The 23,376-nt window shown below is 41.0% G+C and overlaps 2 protein-coding genes across 2 annotated transcripts in view; one reads left to right on the top strand and one right to left on the bottom strand.

The window, feature by feature from the left end:
* The window catches only part of VPS35L (VPS35 endosomal protein sorting factor like), a gene marked incomplete at its 5' end in the record, with an annotated part of 109,885 nt that extends 106,073 nt beyond the window's left edge, over positions 1 to 3,812 (top strand). Inside the window, 1 exon segment of the mRNA XM_034783166.1 lies at positions 2,960 to 3,812. Coding sequence (XP_034639057.1) covers positions 2,960 to 3,058 — 99 coding nt within the window.
* A 2,323-nt stretch (positions 3,813 to 6,135) lies between these two features.
* KNOP1 (lysine rich nucleolar protein 1) overlaps positions 6,136 to 23,376 on the bottom strand; it is a 17,520-nt gene continuing 279 nt past the window's right edge. The window contains exons 2-6 of the mRNA XM_034782771.1: positions 19,821 to 21,192; positions 14,977 to 15,045; positions 13,133 to 13,210; positions 9,014 to 9,173; positions 6,136 to 7,190 (exon numbers count right to left, since the gene is read on the bottom strand). Coding sequence (XP_034638662.1) covers positions 7,147 to 7,190; positions 9,014 to 9,173; positions 13,133 to 13,210; positions 14,977 to 15,045; positions 19,821 to 21,191 — 1,722 coding nt within the window. The 5' untranslated portion in view covers position 21,192 and the 3' untranslated portion in view covers positions 6,136 to 7,146. The remainder of the gene's footprint in view (positions 7,191 to 9,013; positions 9,174 to 13,132; positions 13,211 to 14,976; positions 15,046 to 19,820; positions 21,193 to 23,376) is intronic.

Genomic DNA, 23,376 nt, shown 5'->3' with positions numbered 1-23,376 from the left:
CACCCCTCAGCTCACACCAAGCTTCTTTAAGCACATCACTTTTACCTGGGTCAGGCTTACTTTCCCAAGCTTTACTAACCAACATTCCATCACCCATAAAAAATGTACCCTTTTCTTCCTCAATTAGGGTTTTAACCTGATCACCAACTTTAATTTGCTCTAGAGAAACATCTTCCTGAGTCTTATCCAATGCAGACAATTAGGAATGTTTTCCACATATGCACTGCTTCTTTGCACAGATGAACCACTATCTTTCTCCTACAAACATTTGGAAAACCCTCCATAGGCAAATCCTTGCCCCTAGTAGACAGGTTCAGGATTTCTTTCCTGTGACTGGTTTATACCATCAGCTTGACTGAACTAAGTTTTAATATCATCCCCAATCAAAAGATCCTTAGGTAATAACTTCCTTACACCAGCTATAACTTCATGTTTAACACTATTCCATTCAAGATGGATTCTGATTAAAGGCACACTTACAGTAAACTCAGAGGATTACAATATTCAAACACTGATTTGGTAAATAAATCTTCCTCTTTGACAAGATCTGTTTTAACAAGAGGGATGTTAGAAGCTGTAATTTGCCCTAAACAGCTTTTACCATTGACTTTTACATTCTCTGCACAAGTTATGGGGTTACCTTCACTTGAGCTCACAGTTAAAGCATTTACATAAAAGGTGGCAGTGTTGGGGTAAATTTGGTTACACGCAGACAACTGCTTAGAGTGAAACAACATAGCAACATTGTTACAAACTCGATAGATTCTATCCCCATCTTTGTTGTTGAGAGGAACTGGTTTTTCAGTATGATATAGTTTGTTGTTCCTTTATTCTCTTGAGTTGGAGCTTAAGTCTGTCCACTTTTGCCTTAGCTTCTAGTTCCTGAAATTGAATATATACCATTTTTTGTTCATGTTCAAAACACAGGCATTCTCTTTCAGCGGCTTCTCCTTCCATATCAGCTATTTTTTGCTTTTGTTCAATTTGTAGCTGCTGATTTCTCACTGCAAGCATTTTCGCTGGGTCTGCTTCCTTATCACTGGCAATTAACAGATTTTTCAGTTCCTGCTCTGGGGCCTTTTGCTTAAAATACAACCCTCTCTGTAAGCACAATTCTTCCAGACTTTTCTGTCAGGATCTTGATCATGGGTCACTCACCGTAACTGATTTTTAACCCTTAAGCTCTCCAATATCAAAATTAAATTTTGACAAGCATGTGGTTCTGATCCAAAAACCTAATTAACCTGTGGTAATGTGTATCCAAGCACGACTATGCCACTGTGACCAGGGTCCTAGTGGGGAGCCAGCTATGGTCACTCAGTTAGGGTGAACTGCAAAGAATGGGGCAGCCAAACACCAAAGAGCTGGTGGATATTCCAATACTTAGATTCACCGAGCCAGCATAAAACAGTTTCTTTATTACCTTACTGGTTACTCAGAAGTCCAAACAACACAGTTCCCTTAAAGCCTCAGGCCTCCATTCAGGTACCCACGTCAAATATGCTAAGATTTACAGAAATTCATTTCATCATATAAAAGAAAAGGTTCTACCAATCCTAAAGGATCAGACACATTACCTCCCAGGTTAATGAATGTATCAGATCTTACCCAAATACATGCTACAGCCAATTCTTATTAACTGAACTAAAATTTATTTTAAAAGATCAATATACATACAGACATGAGTTCAATTCATTTAGGTGTAGATTCATGGCAGAGATGGTGAGCTTTGTGATTGCAAAGAGTTTCTTTAGAATTCAGTTCATAGGTCATAGTCCAATGTCCAAATATCACATTCAGGGCGTAACAGCCTAAACTGGGACCTCAGTCTTGCGACTCAGACTTCCCCCGAGGAAACTTGAGCAGATCTGAGATGACAGAATCAGGACCCAAGGATCTTTTATACAATTTCATGTCCTCTTTGACAAGTTGGGAGTTCCTTGGGGAACAAAAGATAATTAGGATGACTTTGAAGTAGGTCCATCACCGGTACTTAGTTATACGAATTAACATAAGGCCATTTGCCTTTTCCTCCACCATTCACAGTACATTTCAAAGAGAGATGAATACTGAGATATCCTGTGTTTACAATTCATTTAAATGATATCGGAATACAACATAGACTGTTGATTACCTTGTCGACCCTACTCATACATATGTAAATACACGCCAACACAAATATTATCTCCCCACATGTCTTCTTTGAGTTATTTATTTTGCAGGCTGTTTAACCCTTTCTAGCTACGCATCAGTCCGTTTATTAGATTTATTTCCTTACAACAAAAACATGTTCATTTAAATCTTTTAAAATTGTTTTGAATTGAAAAAATAACATATTCTGTGTATCTGAATCCTAACAACTTACTGTCAATTTTATATGAGAGCACATAACATAAATGCCAACTTTGAATCAATGTCTGCTCAAAACAGAAATCAGAGGTAGCCTTTCACTTGTGTCCTGGGCCCATGGCTGACGGGTTATAAGTAAAATGGAGTGTGATTTTAGTCTCTTTTGCTATGACCAGTGGTCCACTTTACAAAACTAGCACCCAGCGAGGAACAGTAGGCAGCATCGGCTCGCAGGATGCTGACTAGCCGGCCTTTTATACTTAGGCTGCCTTGGCAACTTTCTCAGCATTTTTTATAAGTGTGTCATGCATTTGCTGAATTGAAGAGCACTGAAAATGCTGGTACTAGGAACAATTGTACTCCAAATGAAACTGCCTTTCTGGTTAGTGGAGAAGCAGCATGGTCCAGACCTGAAAAATAACACTTGTTGAGCAACACCTGTGGCTGCCAGCTCTGGGGTCAGGGGTGTGTGGTGTTTATGCCTGAATTGGACTGCAGGATTGAAACCAAGTGAAAATCAGAGAAGTTCTTTACTAAAACTTTCATATGGCTGTCAAGAAATCTGATTCAAGAAAAAGTACAAAGATTTGTATATCTCCTTCCTCTGTAGGTGAAAACATTGGAATACATCAAGAGGCAAAGCAAACAACCTGAAATGAGTCATTTTACAGAGCTGGCACTAAGACTCCCTCTGCAGTCCAGGACCTGATGAATATTACCCTTTCCAGAGTCATCTGCAACGAAGGGCATGTTGCCAAGTCCATAAAATAGAAGCTTTATCCTGAGCTTTTATTAGAGTTCAATGTATTTTCATTTTTAAGTTTCACTTAAGAGTATGACCGAATGATTTGGAGAAGGTAAAGCTGTTCTAACAAAGTGCAATAATTTGAACTAAGTTTGGTTCCAATGGTGTCATTAAACAGAATCTGATTGAAATGTTTAGGTTCAGTAAAGTGTATCTTAAAATTTCTGATGGCAAATAATATTCCAGACCTGAATTTGACATGACATAAACAACATAAGAAGAAAATTATCCACATAAGCATATTCAGGAGTTCCCCCTTTCCCCATCTTCATTCCATTTAGGACATATTATTTTCTCCTGTGTGCAAGCAATATGTTGATGTACTTCATGATCAGCAGTAGTTCTAGATGAGAATTGTGCCTGACTTCTTTGTAGATAGGGTTGTTTCCAATATTCATGTGGCCAGTTCCAATATAACAGGAATATGGCTGAGATGTTACTGTTTTCTGGATTTGAAAAATCATTTTTGTAATACACTTTCACCAACATGTTTATGCTTTTCATTTTAGTCTAAAAATGTTTTGTAAGATGGAAGGAACCTCTACATTTAATCTGGCAATCAGTCGAAGTCTTCAGAGGAAAATGCAAATGTATTTAGAGTTCTCTGGGTTTTCAGTCCAAATGCACAGTATCATCAAATAAAAACTGTTAATGTGCAGTTTAGTTCATCTGTTTATTCCTTATTACATGTCTCCACAGTCATCACCTGACTGAACATCCTGTGATTATTAGTTACATTTGCTATTATACTGCTTAACAAATTCCACTCTGCCACTTCTAGCCAGTGGCAAGGAGCCAGGATGTGAGGTTGCTGCTACTGCCATAGGGGCCCTAGTTTTGATTGAGTTTAGGCAATTTACTGAGTTAATCTCTACAATAACCATGGATGACTAAAATACTCTAGCCAAATTTTGAGCAAAAAGTTGTCTTTTTGTTGAGGGTGAAAATTCCATTTGTGTGAATGAAATTCTGTAATAAAATAGCTGTGCTCTGTTGTAGAAGGTGTACCCCTTAATGCGTGTGGAATGGTGGTGTCAAAACATTCTCCATCATGCTGAGACTGATGACTGCCTCATTAATTAAAACAAGGAGTAATGTCCCCAAAAACTATCAGAGGGGTAGCCATGTTAGTCTGAATCTGTAAAAAGCAACAGAGGGTCCTGTGGCACCTTTAAGACTAACAGAAGTATTGGAGCATAAGCTTTCGTGGGTAAGAACCTCACTTCTGGCATCTGAAGAAGTGAGGTTCTTACCCACGAAAGCTTATGCTCCCAATACTTCTGTTAGTCTCAAAGGTGCCACAGGACCCAAAAACTAGTTTAGCTGGAGAGCAGAAGTGTTAATCAGTCGATGATTGCAGCTTTTTATTGTTTTTGCAGGTGGTGTGTTAAGAAATGCAGGTGTCCATTACTTGTGCATCGTCACACATGCTGGGGTTTAAAGTGGATGCAGCTTAACTGCTCTTTAAAAAAAAAAAAAAAAAAAAAAGCTGACTGTAGTGATAGGCCAGTTGAGGTGAATAACTGCTCTGGTTGCCAGGCAACAACTGATTTTTCTGCAACATATTTTGAGTCTATGGTGATTATATCAAAGGGTCCACTTGTCAATGGACACTCACTACCTCATTTGCTGTTTGTAATTTATTTGAGTATGCGCAGCTTGCAGTAGAGGCTTAGGAATATGTTTTCATTCAGAGGGTTGAATGATACTGGATGCTTGTTAATACTATTTTTAAAATTTAGATTGGAAATAAGGGTTTTCAAAAGTAATCGTGTAGGGTCTATAACCATAAGAACAAGTGTGTCATAGCTATGCAATAGGGAATGGGGCATCTATGTGACTGTTTCCATTCTTTGCTCATATCCTGTTAATTGTCAGTGCAGAGTCTGGGGAGAACCAGAATTACAGGTGGTCAGTGAGAGGGGAGTGGTGCTAATTTAGTCAATTAAAGGTTTTTTAAAATTAACTTGATGGTGTACAAGGGCTAAACCATTCTCAGCTTCCTTCACACACCCCTTCCCCCCCCCCCCCCCCAGTGTGTTTATTCACATTACAGGCACTTTGTCTTGCTGTGTTTCACCCATGGTTCGAAGCCTGGGAGTTCTCTAGCTAGATGTCTGCTCTACCTGTTTAGTGGTAGTGTTGGCCCATGTATGGAGTAATGATGATCTACAGATCTGCAGTGTAGAAAATGCATGCAAGGACTCTAATCCTGCTAGTTGTACAGCTACTGTGGCTTTCTGTGATATATGGACATGCAGAATACCAGGATCCTTACACAGAAGGTAATATACAAATGTCACAAAGATAGAGATACTGAACAGCTCTGCAACCTATTTTATGATCAAACAGAAGTCTGAGGCCTCTGAGCCTCAATTTTTCTTAACCAATAGCTTTTAAATTGTCCATAGGATTTTACACATTTTCAAGGTTACTTAGTTTGGCAGTTGATTTAAGCCAGGTCCACAAACCCTGCCATTATATACCGTGATGCAATGCACCAAAAATTATCATTCTTTCCTTGCTCCTTGCCCTGATTTTCTCTTCGATGTTAATGAGCGAAAATCCAAGAAATATAACTAGTGATCAGGTTGTAGCTAAGTGAATTGAAGTAGGACCCTGTGAAGGCTATATATAGGGGGAAAGAAAAAGTTGTAGGAACACTACATAACATTTAAGAAGTGAGGATGGTGTCTCAGCTTGTCGTACAGTTATCCTAACCCTGTTACCAGGTTATAATTTTCCTGTAAGGAATTATGTCAAATACCCAAGCATGGTAAAATAATGGCATTAGTACATCCATTTGTACACTGAACTATATGGACCCATATGTTTCCTCATTGGCCATTTAAGATTTTCACCATATTGTTCCATTTTTTTACTTGTGTGTTCTTCCACACCCATGTAGCTGTACAGTGACAGACAAGGCGCCTTTGCTAAGTACAAAGATCTAATTGGGAAATAAATGAACACACCCAGTCTCATTAAAAACCATTGCTTAATTTCAAAGCTACAGTAAAATGAAATTTAGGTACAAAGAATAAAATGTTTTCATTATAAATACATACAAATCTCTTAAAACATTACAGCTGCTAAATGCAAAGTTAAGATTGAGGAATGTGCAAGTTACATATAGCTAGGGCAGGGGCTAAAGTAGGGCTCCTCACAGAACAAGGCTATCAATGTTCAGATCCTGCCCTCTTTTTTAATATACAAGTCTGAAAAGCACTGAGGGGAGTAATTCTACACACCCCACTTGCTGAAACAAGCCTCAGTAAATGAGAAAGGAAGGTGCATAGTGTGACTCTATACTGAAAGTGACTAAAGATGGTCTCCATGCTCAGCAGTGCTCCTCCTGCTGCTCTGCAGAACCAGCCCAAGTAGGGGAGAGTGAACTGGACTCATCATTCTGACTCACATCGCAGCATTATGTTCCAATGGCAAAGCAACCTGTGAAACTCCTCAGTTGATACTCTTGGTTACACGCCCGAGAGTAAGGCCTCAGTTGATGACACAGGTTTAAGAGTAATAGAGCCTGCAGCATCTTTGTTGTAGAGATGTGCTACCTGCGTCAAACCAGCTTGACTTTCAGATCCCAGGCTAACCTTGCTGTGGCTCACGGTGCAGATGTTGGTTTCCCTCCTACGCTGACCAAATCACCAGCCAAGATTTTTTCCCACTCCTTCCTCTGCTTCTTCAATTTGACTCTTGCCTTGCTCAGAGCAAAACAAAGGAAGGTGTCTCCAGCAGCACAGCTGGCACTCTTCATGTCTTGGCAAGAGAAGGTTGAAGTTAGAATGTGGGTCTAGCGGTAGCATTCTACAGAGCTTGATGTTTCTTTTTAGTGAGAAACCTCTGCTGCCTGAGAAGAGCGAGGCAGGAGCTAAAGCCAATTGCAGGGCTGTGACAGGCAAGTCAGCCACTTGGCTGGAGGGGGGGAGAATTCCAATATGAGGGTGGAGGCTCTGCCTGAGGTAGTCCAGGGCTGTAACTCACACAGCAAGGGGAGGAGTTTGACCTGAGGCAGCCTCAGACCCTGCAGAAGAAAGGATTCAACATTTCAATGAGGGAAGGGAGGTCACCACGCCCCTTTTCCTTGTCTGAGGTACTGGAGTGGATTAGTGGGGGCTTCCTACTCATCAGGTGGCTTTAATCTCCCTTTATAGAAGTTATCTAAAAAGCCATGTTTGTGTACACAGACCAGACTTTGCCAAGAGACTTGCCCTCTCAAGGGGGTACAGAAGAGCAGGCTAACACTTGTTTCAGAGCAATGGCTGGAGAAGCAGAGGAGGGAGGCCTAGCAAATGGGAAAACCTGGGTGGACGTCATCCTGCCTGTCGGAGAGCGATGAGAAACAACTGAGCATCTGCAAAACAGTAAGTAAGTGGGGAAAATAATTTGCCCTTTACCTTGTAAACTAAGCCATATTGCTGTGGAAATGCTGGACCCAGGAAGTGGCCACACTGCCATTTTTAGAGTCACTTTACAGCTACGCTAACACTTGTGAAGACCATCTCCTCCCCGCCCCCATATCCCAGTAACCAGTGACAGGACACTAAGTGAAAGTATTAATACAGTTAATACACACAGCTTTTCAGAGTTTCAAGGAGACAACGCCACCCTTACTGAGCCAGGCTCTCTGGCTGACTATGCATAGATTGAGTAAATATACAATTGCATTTATACAGTTCATGCTCTCTTGTACACAGCCAGTGAAAATGTGACTGTGCAACATTACATGTAGGAGTTAATCCAAAGGTTAAGAAACAGGAATTTCATTCATGCAGGTCTATGATTGACCTTTATGCAGGTTGTGCAGTTCTGCGAAATAGTCTTGGCCACACTAGCTACTGGGAATTCTGCCAGTTTACTAGGACCAGGATTTGGCCCTTAAAGCAAAGCTACCAAAACAAATTAACACAAATAGTGAACAATGTTAGTTAGCAAGAAAGAAGTAGAAATTAAGCGTGGCACAGTGACTCATTGGAAGTTACTATCCATGTCTTGCCATGCTTAACTGGTGCATAGAAATTATAACCAAGATTCATCGGCACAGCTACCTTATAGATAGTCACTAACTGGATTTTTGATGTTGAAATAAAATGTTGCTCGTGAGAGCTTGGGAAGTAAAAATGATTTGGCTTGTGGCATTTTTTAAAAGGAAAAAGCTATTGAGACCATTAAAAAAAACCATGGGATTTGCAAACAAAAAGTAGCCTGGTAATCAAATTCTAGACTTACCTATAGTGTTTCTTTCAGTGCAAAAGGCCATAATTTGGCACCACATGAGCAGAAAAATGTACGAGAGGATTTTACATGATGGACCGTAAAACCGCAAAGGAACCATTATGTTCCCTCAAGTCACTAAAATGTATTAAAAAGGGTTTATACATTCTGCATTCTAAGAGTCTAAATAAATATTTACAAGATTTAAACGGCTACAGGTGCAGGTCTCAAACCTTTGCTGAAGGAGATTTTCTCCCCATTGCTAAAGAACATACTGGCAGATCTTCAAGATACATTGGGATTTGTCATTCAGCTGTGGTTAGAACTGAGTTCCATGTGCACTGAGATTTCTAGTCACATCATCACTTGGTGTTCTTAAGTGGCAAACTGGGTGTTGAACTTGGTTTCATCCCAAGAAAAAAATGTAGAAAGCAAGTCTGAATAGTTTTTCATCCCCCTCACGTTGCTGCAACAAAGTTTAGTCCTCAAATTTAATAGATTTAGAAACATATTTATCGATGTAAACTTTTTTGTTGGCAATAGGCTGGAATCCAAGGCCAATTCCTCTATGTTGCTTCAAGTTTACTGCTTTCTCAAACTCCATTTGCAGGGTGTGCTTTAAGGTTTCCTCACCTTTCCTGTTCAGAGCCATGTTTGGTTTTTCTGTGGTTCCTGGTGGATCCTGGCTTGAGGCAGAACCCTTTTTAAAACCGCCCATCAGTTTAAGGAATTTTGTTTTTTGGTCTGAACTTTCAAAAGTAGCTGTGCTCCACTGGCCAAACTTTATATCCTGCTGAATAAAACAAGATGATTAGGAAGTTTTACCTGAACTATATCTATTATCCATAAACTCAGAATCACAACATTAAATGACACCAGCTTTAAGGGTTGCAACCACCAGTAGGCCATAAAGCTTGTGACAAAGACACAAAAACCGTATTGGGGTCCTACCATACTTTGGGAGTGAGCTAAGGCAAGGGAAGGAGGAATTGTTCTCTTCCTGCTTCTGCATCCCATCTCTCTGCCTGCTCCATGCTCTACTTCAGGGAAGCACACAGGGTAAGGAACTGGCTGCATTAATTGTGAAATCATCTGATGCTCAGAAGTCTCCTTGCCACCTGACAGGGGAACTCTGGAGCAGAGTGAGGTGGAGGTTTGAATGGGGTAACCCTCAGGATCCAAGCGCACCAAGCCATGTTCACTACCCACCATCAGAAACAACACCATGAACCCAATCCCACTGGCATTTGCAGCCACTAAGATCTAAAAGTCTTGAAGCAACCAAAGAGGAGACATTTTAAGCATCTTTGAACAAGGCATGTACACTGCCTAAAGAGATAGGAATTGCTTGGAAAGACACCCGTGAACAGATCCACCTACTATATTTCTTTCAAAACCTGTTCAGTATTTGCGACAGGGAGTTTTGAACCCTTCTCTATCTAACCTAGAGGCAGGCTTGAGTGGTTTCATCGTGCTGGCATAGCCAATCATAACTGCTTCTGTTAATGAAGTAGTACGGAGGGGCTTTGCTGCTGCGCTAGCATTCAGCAATGCTGAGTACAAATGTAGGCCCTCGATCTGTAAGGTGCTGGACAGCCTCAACCCCACACAGCACTGTACACGATCTGTCCCATGATGAGCTAAAGGAGAAGGAAACAGAAGGTGCAACTACATATTAGAACAGCTAGGCATTAATAGGTGCCCAGGACTGACTCCCAAGTACTTCCTACTGTTCGTCTCAGATTACTAAAATGATCACAACTATATTTTGCACAATTACAATCACTGCCCACTATTTTCAGAACTTCTGAAGGGTGGAATAAAAGTTACAGCCTAAATTACTTAGGCTTTGTCTAGTATTAAAATAAGTGCTTCAACTCCTGTCTAGAACTAATACAGCACAGTTTACCACATACTCATTTCAAAATATTGCACCCTTACTTTGCCTCAATGCAGTAAATATAAACTAAGGGTATGTCTATACTACCCGCTGGATCGGCGGGCAGCGATCGATCCAGCAGGGGTCGATTTATCGCGTCTAGTCTAGAAGTGATAAATCGATCCCCGAGCGCTCTTCTGTTGACTCCAGTACTCCTCCACTGCGAGAGGCACAGGCGGAATCGACGGGGGAGCAGCAGCAGTCGACTCACTGCAGTGAAGACACCACGGTAAGTCGATCTAAGTATGTCGACTTCGGCTACATTATTCACGTAGCTGAAGTTGCATAAATTAGATCGATTCCCCCCTAACCCCACAGTGTAGACCAGGCCGGAGGATAAGCCATGTATGTATAATTACAGCATTTACTTCCCAATTATGTAATGGAACAGTGTGTAGTCTGTCAGATTATGGACTGATGCTCCAGCAAACCTTCAGAGATAAGCCAAAGAATGTTCACTGACTGTTTTCAAAGCCGTGGTAACCAATAAAGAGAGGGTTGCTGTGTCAGATGGGTTGCAAATGGAACAAAAGGTGCATCATGATCCATTTTAAGATCACAGTGACAATAGACTGCATCCAGCAGGACATCCATATAGCTGAATATGCAGTCACGGCACCATGTTCATTCCTGTTTTGTCTCCAGTATCTCTTTCCCCTTTATCTTTAGACATCCAACTTCTCTGCCATCTGGACTCTTCTCTGATAAGTTCCCAAAGACATAAAAAGCCTTCTCTAGCCACACTTTAGTTATTCTAATGAGTTGGCTGCTTGGCTTTTCTAGAAAAGGTTTCAGACCTGTCCTCTATTTTCATTTTCCTTATGCAGAGTTAGGTATTAACAACCTCAGCAACTGTTTCTAATAAAAAGTTAACTATGAAGACACAACCAAATCTGGCCTGTAGGTTCTAAGCACTAATTTATCTCCCCACTAGTTAACTATCCTCTACAGGCACAACATTAAAAACACACACTCAACCCATAGGACCACTGGCAACTGCTGTAGTTTGTCATTCTTATCTCTAGCCTTCCATGCTTCAGCTGCTAACAAAAGCAGGAGGGAAGGAGTTCTGCTCCAGTGGTAGGGGCATTCACGGGTGTCAAACAATGGAGCTCCACATCAGCCAGGGTCACCTCCTTTATATATAGTTAAGTTGTATGTAGCCCACTCTTCTGAAACCACTATCTTCACCACACAGCCAAGATGATAGACAGCGCCCCATACACACTGCAACAATTGCAATAGTGGCAGCAATCTGGGAAGGATTTTGTACATGATACATAGCTAGTGGGCGTAGAGTCTTTTAATTCAACATAGACTAGGCTGTCTGCTTTTAAAAGCAGACTTTCCACCTTACTGAGGAGTTTCACTTGGAACAGGATACAAACCACCTCATTGATATTTCAGCTTTTGTAGAATTTTCGTAATTTTGTCATACAGCTGCTGTAAGTCAGTGTCTGTGACACAAACATTCTTTCTGGGAGGTGGAGGATACATATCAGCACAGATGCAGAAATAATTACACCTTTTCAAACCCTATAATTTTTTAAGTTAACTGCTAGCAATTACTACACATTGCTTTTACTGCAGCATTTCCAGCTTGCTCTTTGTGAAGCTCACTAATTAGTCTTCATAGCTCCTATTCTGTCATGTGCTAATAACCACTGATAGTTCAGCATCAAAGGACTGGGATTCCCTGCCAACATGTCATTTTCTGAATGACTTCAGAGCCATTTAGATAGTTTCAAGGCATACCTTGAAATAAAAGCAGAGTTCTCTTCCCAATCCCCTCCCCTATGCAAAAAGTTACACGTTTTATAGATTTTGGCCATTTGATTCATGTACGTTCATACTTCACTAGAATTGTGGCAGTCTTCTCGTGCAGTTCACAGACAACGGAGATAATTTGGGATACTAATAAGGCCCCCTCCCCTTTCTGAATCCCACCACCCCGACTAAAGGCCAGCAATTACAGCAGCTGACAGACGTTCCACTCTAAATCTGCCAGGGAGCAGAAGTGGCAAAGACAAAGAACCAAGACAAGCTCTACAGAGACATAGGTGTGAGCTGCAGAAGGTGAAAACGTGACTGACAGGGGAAGGGGGCATCTGCACTATATTTTCTTAGTCCCCTTTTGGCCTTCCCACTCCCACTCCCATACTTGAGCTGAAGTACCAGGTTACATTATTTGTTTATAGGAGACAGCAAGCCTTTCAAATGGATGTCAGTTTCTCCATTCCCTCGCCCCAAGTGAACTTCCTTCCCAGAAGAAGTGCTTCTGCCCCTTGACATGCACAGCAAGCTACCTACTTGTGAATGACCAAAGTGTCTACCAAGTCATCATAGAGACTATAAAACAAGCTGGTTGGGTTTGATGCTGCTCAGTAATTTGGGACTAGCTCCCTGCTCTCCATTTCTCCCAGCAAACTATTTGCTAACTCTAGTCCCAGTGACAACTATATGCAGGGGTTAGTGTTATTTATATTCCACAATAAATAGAAAATGATTTTGCAGCAAATTCATCTTGGCTAATTTTCCAGCGGGAGCAGGGAAAATGCTACTTTTCAGGACTAGTGATGGGAATTAGAGCTCTGCACAATCCCACTGCTACTGGAGTTGGCTAGTCTGCTCCCAGTGCCTCTTGGGATTGGACTAATTTGTTCTGTAGTATGACCTCAAATTTGCAATCAGAAGAGAGGGTTGTGTGCCAAGTGGCATACATGACTAGCATACAGAGAAGGATGTGGTGCATTTTCACGAGCGGTGCTGTGGACACATTATCCCATCAGATCAAGCTCTAGGCTCATACGTACAGATTCCACTTTGTTTCTGAAAACCTTCGTTTTGCCAGATTCTCTATCAATCTCTTCTTGCAGAGCTTGCCGTCTAACCTAAAAGGAAGAAAAATAAAACGCACAAGATACTGGTTTGTGGGTGAAATTTTGGGTAACTGAATTCATGACATAAGAATGAGATGACAAGAAAAAGTGACTGGTTGAAAACCTGCCGTGTAACTTAACTAAAAGTTAGCATTCTAGCCTTTTGCACACTCGATTTCAAAAGATAAAGCCATTATTAACTTCCAACATTAGCATTTCTTACAAATACATAACTGCAAAATATTAACTCTGGTACTTATCAAATGTATTAATTAGAGCTGTTGATTAATCGCAGTTAACTCACACGATTAACTAAAAAAATTAATCATGATTAATCACACTGTTAAACAATAGAATACCAATTGACATTTATTAAATATTTAGGATGTTTTTCTACATTTTCAAATATATAGATTTCTATTACAATGCAGAATACAAAGTTTACTTTCACTTTACTTTAAATTTGTGACTGAACTCATTGGGGGAGAACTGTGTCTCCTGTTCTGTTTTACCCACATTCTGCCATATATTTCATGTTATAGCAATCTTGGATGATGACCCTGCCCACGTTCATTTTAAGAACACTTTCACAACAGATTTGACAAAATGCAAAGAAGGTACCAATGTGAGATTTCTAAATCAATAGCTACAGCACTCGACCCAAGGTTTAAGAATCTGAAGTGTCGTCCAAAATCTGAGAGGGAAGAGGTGTGGAGAGTGCTTTCAAAAGTTTTAAAAGAGCAACACTCCGATACAGAAACTACAGAACCCGAACCACCAAAAAAGAAAATCAACCTTCTGCTGGGCATCTGACTCAGATGATGAAAATTAGTATGTTTGCTCTGCTTTGGATTGTTATTGAGCAGAACCCGTCATCAGCATGGACTCATGTCCTCTGGAATGATGATTGAAGCATGAAGGGACATATGAATCTTCAGTGCATTTGGCATGTAAATACACCTTGTGACGCCGGCTACAACAGTGCCATGCGAACATCTGTTCTCGCTTTAAGGTGACATTGTAAACAAGACGCGGGCAGCATTATCTCCTGCAAACTGTATCCAATCTTGTCTGAGCAATTGGCTGAAGTAGGATTGAGTGGATTTGTAGGCTCTAAAGTTTTACTTGTGTGTGTGTGTGTGTGTGTGTGTGAGAGAGAGAGAGAGAGAATATGCAGGTTTTAATATAATTCTACATTTTTAAGTTCAACTTTCACGATAAAGAGATTGCACTACAATAATTGTATTAGGTGAACTGAAAAATATTATCTTTTGTTTTTACAGTGCAAATATTTGTAATAAATATAAAGTGAGCCCTGTACACTTTGTATTCTGTGTTGTAATTGAAATCAATAGGTTTGAAAATGTAGAAAACATCCAAAACTATTTAAATAAATGGGATTCTATTATTGTTTAACAGCACTTTTAATCATTTGACAGCCCTATACTAATCCTTCCAACTGGGACTGAATTTTCTTGGCACAAAGTCCACAGGCAGGTAACAAATACACAAATTGGCAGCATGGATGAGACATTGACAAGTGAGCATTAAATCTGATCATCTACTTCAAACCCTTTGGCATCCACTGCAGCACCATGCCCCAGATTTTACCCTGCTTTAGTGCTTGGCTCATGGAAGATGCAGCATATTCCATCTGGTAAGTAGTAAAATCTCTCGCATGTGTGCGCACAATACCAATCATTGCTAGATCCAGACACACCTACTACTAGGGTTTGACTTTACACAAAGCTACACAGGATATAGAAATGAGTCTATACCTTGTCTATATTTATTTCATCGCAGTTGCCTTTCCTTTCCTCTACCACTGTTACATCATCTTTACATTCCTGCAAAACAAAGATATAAACCTGAACAGAAGTATGAATATCTAGTAGTTTAACTGAAATTTACGTAGTGGCAGTGACAAATTTTAGAACATTGCCTAATAGACACAGTGCAGTGTTGCAAAATCAGGTAAATGGAAACAGTCAAATTCTAAACTGAAAGTGACAATTGGGCCTGTGCATGTCCTTGTGGAGAGATTTCCATCAACGGTGAGATACAGCTGCCAAAGCTTTGCACAACGGACTATCTGAAAAAGTGGAGTTATCAGGGACACCCGAGACCTTTGTAAAAGAGATGGGGAACATACAAATATCTGTTGCACAGAAGATGGAGACAGAGGCATTTCAGATTCAACAGTTTGGTAAAAAATCAGTTACCTTATTTTGAATCTGCAAATAAAAGGGATGGGTTACCAGCATCAAATCTGTGACACAAACATAACCAACATTGAGAACACACAGAAACTCGCTTCCTAAGGTAAGCAGGCCCCACTGAAAGGACAACTTTGAAAAATCAGTTCCAAAAATGAGATTAATGGGCAGCCAATGTGTTGGGTAAGTAATGGAGAGGCTAGGATAGGAAAATTAACTGGGCCACAAGGGTTTGACTAGCTGAGAGAAGGTGTCCAGAGGAAAGATTCATTGAGAAAATTAGATAATTCAAGCATGAAATAATGAAGGAATGCTAGGACAAGGAGAAGATTTGTAAGAGACTTATGCTCACAGAGATTGCTATTTCTGTTGAGGGTTTTTTTTCCCAACCAACCCATGGATAATTTAACTCATTTTCCATATCTACCTTTTTATACACTGAATTCAAATACACACAAATCCGTCTAACCCTAACAGGAGAAAGAAATGCTTTCCACAATAAGGAGAGCTCATTCTCTGAACAAAAATGAAGTATCCAGTTTACTTCTACGTGGCCTAGTACTGTCTCTTCAGATTTCTTTAAAACAAAAGGGAAAACAGTGCTGACAGCAACAAACCAAGTTCAGCAAACAGAGTTGCAGTGATTTTAGTCTGAAGGGTAGGTGGCAGGCAAGAAAGGGAGAACTGTGTGCAGCTACCCTTACTAATTCCCAATGATTGGTTGACCCAATGTGGGTTACTGACCACTGAAAATGAGCAGGATCAGGCCTTTATTTAGGGTGTCCCAATCTGAAGTTCTTCTGGACGTGATGGAAGCTGAGAGTGGTTAGCACTTCATAAAATTAGGTCACAAGTAAACATTATATAAAAGAATCAAACATTTCTTCAGTACAGGATAGTCTTGGTTTATTTTGCTCAGGACTATTAATTGTGACTGGACTCCATCAGTTTAATGAAGTCTCAGTCCCATAAGGCACTGCAGACTCTGCTGTGGTATCTTTGCTGCAAAATGAAAAGCGGGCTGGTTTTGTGAGATTGAGTGAGAATGTGCATATGTGAGGTTTATGCATGTATAACACACAGTGCCTGCCGTTAAAAAGGCCAGGTGAGTGAGAGAATATCTTTTACTAGACCAGCTTCTTCTGTTGGTGAGAGAGACAAGCTTATCTTGGGACCAAGGAGGCTACAACCACACTGCATGCATTTTGGCATTCGTGGTAACTATTGTTACCATAGTTATTTCCAGCTGAAAGTGTACAGAAAAACTGTGGGTACCTCAGAGCCCTATTCTACTCTCACTGACACCAAGAGCAAAACTCATTCAAGCAGAACAGAATTAGAGCTTCCTGGTAACCACTGGCATGTGCTCTCTTACACACCTGCCCTTTTAGGCATTCATTTGGCAGGCAGCATGGCATATACCAGTGTTTTAAAGGTCAGTGCAGTCAGACCCTCAAAAGGAGGGAGTACTAGGAATGGCTCAACTCCCTGCAAGAAATATAGGTTTTAGAGGCTCTGAGTTTCAGCTTCTATTTCTGGACCACAATGAAGGAGCTGGAATGTCCTCTACATATCCAAAGTGGTGGCTCATATTGCTCGCAGACATGACGTATAAGAACTAACATTAGTAAAGACTTGTTGCCAACCAAGCCAAATTTGTTATAAGTAACTACATTCAGGGAGACAAATGTGAATCTCAGCTACAACTTGGATACTGCTGTGTATAGTCTTCAAAAAAACTTGCTATGGGGCTTGCATGCACAAGCAAAGCAGTGGATTTTCTGAGCGAGGCAGTGGTGTGTGACATGCATTAGAGATTAGAAACTGGTCCAGAACCGTAATGCAGTTAAACCAGGGACCAGCACCACCATCATCTATTACAGCAGTGTAACAATAACTAAATTTCTTCAGACCAGAACTACCCTGCCATCAAAACTTTCGGAGGAATTTCTTTATTAATTTACAGAGAACTGAACATGAATAGTAAGAATAGTAATCAGTTGCTTGGAAGGCACTTTGCTGTGCTTTCCATCTTCCCTGCCCAGTACCATCATACTACTGCATTTGTCACTGTAAAGCTTATCTTGCCTGTGCACACGTGTGAGCAGCTGCATAAATCCAAATAATGTCTAATCGTCTCATCAGGACAATGCCAATTTAATTAGAAAATTTATCACAGCAATAAAACCATCTTGTCCTTCTAAAGGTCAAAAGGAAAAACCTAATAAAGAAGGCTACAGCTCCAACTGCCCTACTCACAATGATAAATGTACATGAACTCACACACATGTACCCTTGTGACCAAAAAAAAAAAGCCCATTTCCATGCTGCTGTGTCAGCTGAAGACTCCATTTGTACAGTGCAATCTACAGATAATTGAAAGTGTTGGTCGTTGGAAGGCTCTGCAGGATTCCACAGAACACAAATAAACGTATATGGCGATACACCAAAGCAGAGCACACCAGATTTACTGAGTGCTTTGTCTCAGAAGTGTGTTAAATGGAGACCCAAAGACCATCATGAATCTAACATACAGACAGTGTTTAAAAAAAATACGAGGTAGTAACTCTCTAATACTCTCCAAACAATTGCCGGAGCACGCTGAGTGCTAACTATCACAGCGGCAGAGCGAAGCCTGAGCCAGGAAGGATGCTAATTTTACAGATTTAAGTAGTGGAATGAGAATTAGTGGTTAGAGCACAAACTAAGGAGGCAGTGAGTTATATTCCCTGCTCTGCTGACTCACAGTGTGGCTTTGGGTATGTTCTATCTTATCTGTGCCTAAGTTTTCCCTGCTGTAAAGCAGTTGGAGTAGTAATTACTTCTAAGGGTCGTTGAGACATAATGTATGTAAAGCTCTTGTAGAGCCTTGGATAAGAGGCTCTGTGGAAGTGCAGAGTATCATACAGTAATAACATCATCTAGGGTCTCAGTTTTAGATGTGCTGAAAACATGCAGCTCCCATGGACTTCAACGGGACTTATGGGTTCTCAGCCCCTTTGCTTAAATGGGGTAAGGAGAGAAAGTGATAAAAAGATCATATAAATAGTAACTCGCTATCACTACTGTTAAACAGGGTTGAACATTTTGAAAACCTTCAGAGAAAAAAACATTCAATTGAAAATGTTCAATTTGAGGATTGTTTGTAGGGGCAGGTCTACACTACCCGCCTGAATTGGTGGATAGAAATCGATCTCTCGGGGATCGAATTATCGCATCTCATTGAGACGCGACAATCGATCCCCAAATCGATACTTATACTCCACCAGCGGAGGTAGGAGTAAGCGCCGTCAACAGGGGAGCCGCGGAGGTCGATTTGCCACCGTCCTCACAGCGGGGTAAGTCGGCTCCGATACGTCGAATTCAGCTACCCCCTCCCACCCCTGTAGTGAGGACGTAGCCTAGAAGTACATCAGTATTTCTATTCATCCTAGCCCTCGTTATCTTATGAACAAGACCATTTCTCCATGTACGTTCCACCCCACAGCAAGTTCATTTGGCACCACAATTTAAGAATTCCTAATAGGATTTCCGTAAGAAATAGTCAATCAGCTGGAGTTCTGCTCCAACTAACTTGAGTCACAGACTTCTAGAGCTTTAGATTACCCATCTCTTAAATGACCATTGTTTTGTTTAATCTTTGGTGGATTGTTTTGATTTAGGGTTTATTGTGTTTAATTAACAAGTGAGGTTTGGTTTTGGTTTAGGTTTCATCCTAACATTTGGTCTACCAGGGTTTGCAGATCAATATTTGAGGCCTTGCACACATTTGGGATTTTCTGAAAGGCCTTATCCACAAAAGGCATTTTTTCCCCTTGAACTTCTCCCACAGTTGCTACCAGTAGTATAGGTAGCTCCTCCGGCACTGTCAACAATAGGATAACCTTAAGGGGGGGGGAAAGGCCTAGCATAGACAAGGTGCTGGTGGATACTAGCATTTTACCATCATGTCACGGAGACACAGGTCTAGATGGCATGGTGATAAAAACACTGGTACCCCACTCTACACTAGGGCTGCTACTATCAACAGTGGGATAGGTCTGACTAAGTTCAGAGCATAGACACAGCCTTTGTTTTTGTGTCAACTCCTCCAGGTAGTTACATAAGTAATTTGTGCATTTTGCAATTTTTGTAATTTGTAATGTGCATTATAGCAACAGGCATTAAAAAAATAAAATACTTCTCTGCCTCCCAGGACTGGTGTCAGGCTTATATCATTCAACTCTGATCCTGCTGGCTGTTCCTCAGTTTGACCCTGCACCTGACTGCAGCCCCAATGATATAAATGTGGCCCTGCACAGTCCATCCATGCGGAACAGCTTGCAAGATTGGACTCTTCACGTGAACATAAAAAGCTTTGAGCGCCTTAGTGAGAAGATGGAAAGATGATTATATTTAGAGCTTACCATTTCCTCATTTTCTGTTTTTAGTGTGACCTTTTTCTTTTTCAATCTTGGCTCTTCAGCACAGTTCTGTGATCCCTGTTTATTTCTTTTCTTACCCTTATTGTCACAGTGCACATTATTATTTTCACAAAGTCCCTCATCTATATTATCCACTGCAAGGTCTTCCGTTGGTTTGGATTTCTTTTTTTTGTCCTTTCTATTGCTTTTAATTGGTGTCATCTTTTCACTTTCAGATATTTCCCCATCTTCATCCACAAGGTTTACAGGCTCAGTTACTTCCTCCTCTTCCTTCTGAATCTTTTTCTTTTTCTTCTTGGTTACTTGACTGTCATCTTCAGAATACTCTCTGTGTTTTTTACCAGCGAGTGCTTTTTCCTGGGACTTGGCTTTTTGTTTCCTTGGAAGGTGTTTATTAGAAACTCCATGACTTTGGTCCTGATTATCCTCACATGTTAAGGAAGAAAAATCTTTGTTTTTTTTCTTCCTCTTGGTTACTTCTCTTTCAGAGTTCTGGACAATGTTCTCTTTTTGTTTTTTTCTTATGAATGTGTTTTCCTGGGAATTGGTTTCTTGATTTTTTCTGAAGTCTCGTGTTGAAAGGTTCTCCTCAGAAACACCGTGATTGTTGTCCTGATTACCTGCCAGTGTTAAGGAGTCATGTTTGTCTTTCTTTTTTTTCTTCTTCTTCATTATATCACTCTCTTCTGCAGAGTTCTGGACAATATCCTTTCTGTGTTTTTTACCAGCAAGTGCTTTTTCCTGTAAAGTGGTTTTATTTATTTTTTTAAGGTTTTTATTAGAAATTTCATGGCCACTGTCTAGAATTTCTATCACTGTTAAGGAAGAAATGTCTCTCTCTTTCTTTTTCTTCTTTTTCTTGGTTACTTCATTGTCATCCTCCGCGTACTGGGAGATACTCTCTCTGTGTTTTTTACCAATGACTGTATTTTCCTGAGAACGAACTGTGTATTTCTTTGGAAGGTATTGATCACTGTCCTGATTATTCTCCAATGGTAACAAGGAAAGACCTTGGCCTTTCTTTGACTTCTTTTTGAAAACTTTAGATTCCTCCTTTATTTCTTTTACCGACTCAGACTCTGAATTGCTTTCTATTGTCACAGGACTGTCAGAATATGCTCTTTTTTTTAATTTGGAGCCAACTTTTTTCTTCTTTTTACTAAGATTTAACTGATCTGAATCCTCTTCTGCTAAGAATTTCTTTTTCTTCACCTTAGTTTTTGCTTGTGTGTCAGATTGGAGGTCTTCGTCAATTTTGATGACAGTTTGGCTCCCAGTGCTCTTCACTTTTTTCTTTTTCTTTTTCTGTCTTGTTTCCTCATAAACACTCCCTCCCTCTTCATTTATTATCATTCTGAAAAACAAACTACAGGTTAGTGCACAGCTTTAGTATTGCAACGCAGAGCTTTTCTGCTTAGTGCTTCACACTCTTATAAAGTGTTATTTCTAATTGAACTATGGAGGGGGGGAGGGAACTACTGGTCTGATTTTCTGACATGCTCAGAACCCACAGCTCCCTTAGCCTAATCTAAAAGTCCAAGGAACAGCTCTGAAGATCAGATTATAAATATTTCTTACAAGTTTAAATCCATCAGCTATTGCTCTAGATGAAGGCTCTGTCCACACTCAGATCATGCTAGCTACAAACACATTGAAAGCCTGATGATTTTCCTGAATATTGTCAATACAGATTCTTTTCTGAGCTATGCTAACCCTACCATGACAGGCAACTTTCTGTAACAGGTGGACAGACTCTGTGTCCTGCATAGGCAAACAAGGACCTTCAGATTCAGGTGCTCACAACGAACATGAAGGTGCAATCACTAACAGATGGATTCAATTCTCTCCAACCACAACATAAGAAGGGACAGAAGGCACGAATGACAGTCATGCTTGGAGGAAAAGATTAAGCTTATGTTTGAGTTGCCCACTTCCTGAGATGAGTTTTATCAGTAAGTTTGGACTACATACAGTATCTGTACACTCTGATTGGAGCAGGGTGGGAATACCACTTCCTTTGCTACCTCCCCACCACTGTTTGTCTATCATATGGGACTCTGACAGAACCACACTAGTCAGGGAAAGAGCTGGTTGACTACAATCACATTTAATTTATCCCACCCTATGGTTAATGTGGTGCTTGCTGTTCCCAGTGTGAACAAGGCATGGAAGATTACACTGTTTCAGCTTCAGTTCTGAACAATAACATTTAAGAAAGGAATGAAGTGAGAGGGTTGAATCTTATTACCACACCAACTATCCCTTTTTCAAAGATATTATACTTGAGCTTCCATGGCACAGATGTTTGTGGGTCTGAATTCTGCCACTAGGCAAAGTATTAAGGAAGCAACTCAGGTGGTGGAATTTAGTATTTCCAGATGCCTCCCACAGACTGCAGCATAAAATGAATTCCTAGTAGGTTTTTTTCCCCTTTCTCCTGGCAGGCACTATCCTGCCTGAACAGGCCCCAAAATATGCAGCCAAAGCAACCTTTTAAAAACTTACTTAGCTCAACTCTGAGCTGTAGTGATAGGTCATACTCTAAATGTAGGCAGAAATGCAGAATTGGCAGCTCAGTCAGGGTTCTCCATTTATCAGCGTGGGTCCTTTACAAAATAATACTTTGAGCTATATCCTCATGAGCAGGAGACAGGAAACCCTCATTTGCTAGTTTTCCTACACATTATTCCATCAGGGGGGTAGGGTTCATGTGGACCCTCAACAAAGCCAGCAGGAATGTTGGCCTCCCCCAAACCAAAAAATCCCTCAAGATCCCAGATGCAGAAGCCATTTGCATAGAGGCCCTGTCAGTTTTCCACCAGCTCTCCCTATCCGCACAGCTCCAGAACTCCCATCTGCTGCTGCAACTGAGACCCACCCAGCGAGGGCTTCATAGCAGAGACAGAAAAGTGGGTAAACTAATGTAATGAAATCAGTCAGTGTAGAGCTTCGGTTGAGCTGAAGGGAACACTGCCATGGAGATGTGACCTGCACTTCCATGCTCAGAATAATGATTTCTGCACTCACTGCTGGTACAAACCTACAGTACTAAACAGCTCCAAGGATGTACCTATACTAGAAAAAACAGGAACTATAATCCCCAACTGATACAGCTCCACCAAAGGAGGCTGTAGCATAGGGTTAGACAACAGTGGCTACAACACCTTGAACCCATCCATGCTACAGCCTCTGCCAGTACTACAACTGGTGGAGCTGCAATGGGCTCTAGTTCATCCCAGGGCTGACACGGCTTCAGTGAGGATCCGTTCTTGGGAGGTTGTTGGGTGGTTTTGTTACGTGAAACAGACCAGATTTTGGCTTTCATGCTCCATCTGATAAGTTCCTGGTTTACTGACATGTTTGACAGATCTCCATGGTTTTAAGATGATGGGAACTATTCATTTATTGGCATTAGCTGCAGTTCAGTCCCCTCCCCCCCGATCAGCCAGCCGCCTCCCGCGCCCCCTCCCCCCCCATCCGCCCACCCCCCCCCCCCCCCCCCCCCCCCGCCCCCCCCCCCCCGGGGGTCCCCCCCCCC

This window comes from Trachemys scripta, chromosome 10 (genome assembly GCF_013100865.1).
Source record: "Trachemys scripta elegans isolate TJP31775 chromosome 10, CAS_Tse_1.0, whole genome shotgun sequence".
Classification (NCBI taxonomy): Eukaryota; Metazoa; Chordata; order Testudines; family Emydidae; genus Trachemys; species Trachemys scripta.
This window is presented reverse-complemented; position numbering and strand designations above follow the sequence as displayed.